The following is a 6,615-nucleotide window of genomic DNA, read 5'->3' as shown; positions in this document are numbered from 1 at the left end:
TTCCTCTGGATGGCCCTCCCTTTCTGGACAGTTACTGGCGAAGTGACCCCTCTTACCGCAGTTATAGCACACAACCTCGCGCCGTTCCGGACGAACCTTAGACGGGGAAGGTGGTCTGTCGGTGGGTCTTGGCTTGTACCCCTTGGACGGGGCAGCAGACGCTTCCTTCTTCTCCATAGAGCCCTTTCCCTTTGAGACGGAGGGGCTCTTAGGTTTTGTGGTAGAGTGTAGCATAGCATGTGCTTACTGCATTTTCACTTGGCGCAGCAACTCAGTGAACATAGAGGGACCCCCGTCCATTATTTTGCTGCGGAGCATATTGGCTATGGGGTGAGTGGGGCTTGATCCCCTTAGGTACTGCTTATGAAGCGCTTCATCCATCCCAGAGGCAGGAATCAGCTTACAATTGAGTAGGATTCCCAAGACCAGCTGCAGGCGGTGTATAAAGGCCGACACGTCCTCTCCCTCCTTCTGATAAACATTGAAGTACTTCGTCCAGATCGCTCCTTCATCTTCTGCTAGTTCGTACGCCTCAAACAGGAACTCCACCATCTCCAACGCCGTCAACTCTGGGTGTTGGTCCCTGTGGATGGTTACAATGGTAGAAGCGGGAGGCCTGAGACATTCCATGATACGCTGCCTTTTTACGGTGTCAGTGCATGACCATTCCTCCACGACTTTTAATGCATTCTCCCTCCAAAGGTCTATCCCTTCCTCCCCCTGTGGGGTTGGAAGTACTCCCGAGAAAGCTTTGAGTTTCCGGTAGCTTTGGGACTGTGCGGCCATGGTGATGGCTTCTACGAATTGAGGGAGTGTCACCCCCATTACGGAACCTTCATTAATTACCGTACTGTCTCTGATAGGCCGGGAGTTCATCTCACGGAGGCCGGGTGCGGGTGAGGGGGGCGGACTGTCAGCCCAACTAGTGGCTCCCGTGAGAGCGCTTGGGGTAAAGGAGACTTTGGGTGGGGCGCGGTCTACCCGGTTTGGAGTACTTGACACTGGTGTAGGTAGTGGCCAAGTACTGGCGGACGGTTCCTCGGGAACCTGAGTGGGACCCCTTGAGGAAAACATTTCCCGTATGACTGGTAATTCCGAGTATATAAAGGGGTAACCTTCTGGTGGGCACTCGGGGGCTACTAGAGTGTTCGCGGCCATTTCTTGGCATATGTCCCGCCCCACAGTGAATAATATGGCGCTCCTATTACAAGTAGAGTCGTACACCCTGCCACGGCGCCAAACTTTATCTGGTCCTAATAGCTTCCTCAGCGAGTCCCGGATGTCAGTTTCAGCCACTAACGCTGGGACGTTCCCTACGGCCACGACGTGACTAGGTGGTTCCTCGACGGAGGTGGCCCACGCATGGACCTCCTGACGTGAGGGAATTACCATTTTGCTGATCTCTTATGATACTGTTTTGAATAGGGCACCCCAGGTCTGAATCTCAGCAGCGCCTCCAATTGTAACGGGTATTCCCTCTATCCCAATCACAGATATGGTGTGTGTGGGTGGGAACCTATGTGTTACCAGGTGTGGTGCATATACCTGTAGGTTCACAAGAGGCCTGAGCCTCCGCTTGTTGGGAACCTGGGGTGAGTCCGTCAGCTCGATCTGATTTACAGCGCCTCCACCTGTGCAGGGTTCTAGAAAAGTAGGAGGTTGCCTACACAGGACCCACATATACAATAAGTACATACACGAGGATGTATATAACCAGTTTATATATATATGCAGGCAATAACACACACTTATAACATTCACTACTAACACTCCCCCTAGGGGGTAACTCCACCATGTAACTCAGTCCTCACAGTGTCTCTCACTCCACTAGGAGTGTACCTACCCTACACCGTGTATACCCATACTGTGTCCAGAGCCTAACCCCTTTGTCCCGTGGTCAGCGCTGCCACTATGTGTAAGGATAATGAGTATGGTATAGGTTGGTGCACTTATGGGGGTACCTGCCGAGCGCTCCTGCACTCGGACCTGCAAGCAACTTCGTAAAGGATCTGTCGCTTGGTGATTCCGTCTGATCCTGTGTTTCCTCGCACGGGGTCCGCCAGGGGCGATCCCACCCTGGAGATAGTCTCTGTCTCTGGGGGCACAGACTTGAGCCCAAGTCTCTTTTCAGGAAGCGCAGCATCCGCTGTGTCCCTATCGATCACTAGTACTACTGAGACAGGGTCCCTAACCTAGGGCCTGTCCCTGTAGCACCACAAGCTGGGGAGTGAGAACCTATCTGGGGCCTAGGGGGTTATCTGGCCTAATGCAGTGGGTCACAGACCCCTGCACTCACCTCCTTCCCCTAGCTCTCCTGGTTCAGCACTGACTAGCGTGGGCTAAGTGCGCGAAATGTATCAAGTAAGCCTCTCTGCAGGGAGATCCTAAGCCCTATTGGCTCCCTGGCGTCACGTGGGGTGCACAGAGGCTCATGGGACTCGTAGTCCCTGCTTAGAGCCTTCCCTGGTAGGCTAGGGTTTCGCGGGCTCTCCTCGCGCTTTCCTCGCGCATGTGCAACTCATCCGGCTGCCCAAGCACTTACTGCGCATGCGCGAACTCATTTGCAATGGCGGCGCCCTGCACGGGAGCCGCCGGGAACCTCCAGAGCGCCGAAGCACTCCCTGCATGGCCCCCACCCTCCCGAAGTGCCGGCGGGTCTGCCGAGTGACCCCCGGCAGCGGAGGTAACGAGGAGGGGGTCGCGGGACAGAGGGGACCTGGCTACATCAATATTATCAAAAAGTATTAAAAATGTTTTTCCAACATTAACCCATTGATTGTCACTATGGCTTCCTAGGCCTTTTCAATGGGAGCCGAGATTGCGAATGTGGCTATCAATGGAAAGCTGTAATAACATTTGGTAATTTACCCCTTCCTGGATGAAGGCCATCCTCATATTCAGAGCTGTAGCCCCCTGGAACCAACTCAAAATAGAGCTGATGCCAAACCATAAAAAAGCCATAAAATTAATCCTAGGCCAAATGGCCACCAAAATATTAAAGGCTTTATAATGTTTGTGTTTCACATTATAATAACAAGATGTGTTGATAGATGTGCTGAATTCAAAAGGAGCACTTACATTCATTCAGCTGTAAACTGCCCTGGGTACTCAGACCTCCACAGAAAGCGCTGTTCGGATAAGAACAGCAATAGCCGGCTCCCCAAAGGACTTGGTATAAACGTGAACGTTTATTGTGGGACAGATGTGTTGGCTCCATCTAGTGAACCAATGAGGTATAGCAGCTTTGTGCCTTACTAAGAGATGGGGGAATTATTTGCACAAGTTCGAATACGCTGTGAATATTGCATTTATTTACAAGCGTGAATATTCGTGGACCCATCTAAGACTGAAAAAATACCCCCTATTTTTTCGCAAAGTATTTAATGGTTTTTTCTTTTGTTTATTCTGTTTTCTATATGAAAAATACACGAATTTCAGGCAAGACACCCTAAATGCGGTTTCTTCCTGTTTCTGCATGTTTTCATACTTTCTTTGATTTTGCTTATTCTATATACCCCAAAAAGATCATATAAGACTGTAGACTGAACTATGTATTATGTATGTATTAGTAGATGTAGTTGTTTACCTTTAGTTTGACATATAAAAACAAAAATACAGCCCCAAAAATACACCTGTTTTTTATTTGATTAATAGAAAAGAGAAAAGGTGCAGTTGGTTGTTCAATGCTTTGTCTGCGTTACTTGAGAAAAATACACATTATAAGATTAATATTCAGATTTATAAACACGTTAATAATACATATATATATATTCATTAATGAATTAATAAAACATGTAAAAACAATGTTTTAAAAATTATATATTTATTAAATATCTTGTTTAGTTTATAAAATAGCACAAATTATCACTTACAAAACATGTTGTTGGGGGGGGGGGGTTCTTTATTCACTAAATTATTTTTAGATGATACTTATCATAGTGGAAACAATATATAAAACAAATTAAACTTTGGTATATACATACTGTATGGGGTTCCCCACACTCCCAATGAAGAAAAATAAAGCAACAAAGAAATACAAAAAAAAAATTAATATAAAAAGAAAAAGCATACGATTCGATGTGATATATACACAAACAGTATGATAATCAAGAAAAAGCAAAAACAAAGAAAGAATATATCAAACATGGTGACCCCTCGCACAGAATAAAACAACGATAAATGCACTCAGATTGTTCCGATTATATTACAGTGACACCTGGTTGATATTCTATACTGTATGCTGAAAACTACTTTTTGTAAAGGGAGAGAGCTGTGTGTGTGTCTGTTGTAGGGGGAGGGGAGGTTGTGTGTGTGTATTAGGGGGGTTGTGTATGTGTATTGCAGGGGGATTGTGTATGTGTGTTGTATGTGTGTTGTAGGGGGGAGTTTGTGGGATATGGTGCTGTAGAAGGGGGATTATGGAGTATTGTGTGTGGAATTGTGTGTGTTAAACTTTGTAAAAGTCTATTGACCCCTTCTTAAAAATATCATTTTTTTGGATATAAAATTCACCATTCAAGTTTGTCACATAAAAAAATACATTTATTGTCCAGAGTATTACTTATATATAACAGGTGCAGTATATGGTATTTCACATCAAATATGGCATATGCTTTTCAAAGATGTCGTATGTCATCTGTTGTCCCTTCCTCCTCTGTCGATGGAATACTTTCTTCTGATGTTATCCTATTTCTTCTCTTGATATTATCCTTCTACGTCTTTTTATGCAAAGAAAACTCGCTACGTCGGCATTCTATTCAAAGTATTATTCTGAATATGGTCTTTTACGAGCTTGGTCTATGTGACATAAAGTCACACCTCTTATCTTCATATACGGACCTAAACTCAGACATGTATGGCTTGCAGAAGTTATTATGTCATAGTCTAAAGTTGTCACATATCTTTTTCTCGTACAATAGGTGTTGTAATAAATCTAAGCTACTTATTGGCTTCAAATATATTCCAACAGCCACTGTAATATTATCTACCACATCTGTATCTGTAAAAAGGTTAGCAAGGGTAAAGATATGTAACATTCCCCTCTGATTTATATTAAAAATTATAAATGATAAAGTCCCTGCAATAACCATGTATCACATTAAAAAATTACACATTTTTTACAAATGCCAAAAGATCATTTTAAACTAAAGAATACTCACTGGAAAAAAATGTGATGTCTTGTGTAAATTCCTGTGCATCATTTTTTTCAATGTTATTTCTCCCGGAGGAATTTCTACCTGTACCTGTATATACATTTTTTTTCATAATACATATTAAAAATAGTGGAAAAACAATACAAAATAAAGCCACACAAAGTACAATGATAAAAGGATGACAAGTACAATGATAAAAGGATGAACGAAAAAAATTACGCAAAGCTAATACTACAGAAGATGTTGATAACACTGTAACAGATTTTTAAAAAATGTTCCACCAAACATATCCTGAGATTACTGACCATTCATCTTCTATTTCTTTCAATTGACCCTGTTACTGTTGAAAAACAATGTCTGCTTCTTTTAATTGTTTCTGTAAAACCTGAAGTAAACCTTCATGTTTCTTAATCTCTTCAGTCCATTTCTCCCAAGGAAACTCATTTATTTGATATATATTAAATTGCAGTGGAACTATATTTGCATCTCGTGAGAGAATCTGTGACAGATTGACCTGTATCTCATGTAGATATATTCCTATTGGACTTTCCTTAATACAATAACATTCCTTTATTAAAACCTCTGAATTTGCACACATAGGAAAGAAAGCTTTCACTATTTCATTACCTGTACCCATATCTTTCCTTTCTCTACAGGAGTAACAAGATTGTGAAATGTTTAGACAGTCTCAATACAACCTGAACATGAAGTGTTATTATGAAAACAAGAATGATAAATAGTCTTAGCTTGGTGTGTTAAACAAATTATTTTAGATTTAAAATGTAAACAAGCAGACAGATCTACTTGTTCAAGTCTTGCTGTAATTGTGTCAAAATCAAAATCGGGATATTGGAGATTATAATATAATAATTGAGTATTGCTAATGGGTATTCCTAGTACTGTCATAGGAAGTACAACTCTTTCTTTTCTTACTATGGGTACTAAAGAAATACTTGTATATGTATATCATTTTTACATCCCGACAGTTATTTAACCATAAATCTGTATGATTTAGAGCAAATATGAACTCCTCTGGCAAACTTCATTGTATTCCTAAAGGTGTAGAACCACCTTGCAAAACCTGCACCATTACTTGAAAATCAGTGGAATTGACTCATAAATTTGACAAGACTTGGGGGCTGATTCACAAAACAGTGATAAAATAGGTCCATTTGCGTCAGACGATGGGGCCTATGCACTAAGCGCTGATAAGCCACTTATTGAGGCCTTTTCGTCAAAAAAGCCTACTGCTATTCAGTAAGCCCCGATAAGTCGTCGATGAAAGCCCTTTTCGGCAATTTTTTTTCCCGAGAAAAAAAACGCCAAACAAGTGGCGAGAAGCCACCTATCGGCAGATTTTCAAACTCGTGCAATTCTAGTAGCCCGGATTAACTTATTGAGGCTAAGCACGACTCTAGAATAGAAATTTCCTCTCAAAATACTCCCGCCAAGAAAAGTTGCC

The 6,615-nt window shown here is 42.5% G+C and overlaps 1 protein-coding gene across 1 annotated transcript; it reads right to left on the bottom strand.

Moving 5' to 3' along the window:
* Positions 1 to 243: 243 nt before the first annotated feature.
* On the bottom strand, positions 244 to 1,392 carry LOC142490715 (paraneoplastic antigen Ma2 homolog). The gene is made up of 2 exons (XM_075593130.1): positions 996 to 1,392; positions 244 to 797 (listed from the first exon to the last, which is right to left on the bottom strand). Exons 1-2 carry the CDS (start codon positions 1,390 to 1,392, stop codon positions 244 to 246), a joined length of 951 nt encoding a protein of 316 aa, XP_075449245.1.
* Positions 1,393 to 6,615: the final 5,223 nt, after the last annotated feature.

Source organism: Ascaphus truei, chromosome 3 (assembly GCF_040206685.1).
Source record: "Ascaphus truei isolate aAscTru1 chromosome 3, aAscTru1.hap1, whole genome shotgun sequence".
Classification (NCBI taxonomy): domain Eukaryota; kingdom Metazoa; phylum Chordata; class Amphibia; order Anura; family Ascaphidae; genus Ascaphus; species Ascaphus truei.
Note: the sequence above shows the minus strand (reverse complement) of the source record. Positions and strands in the feature narration are given on the sequence as shown.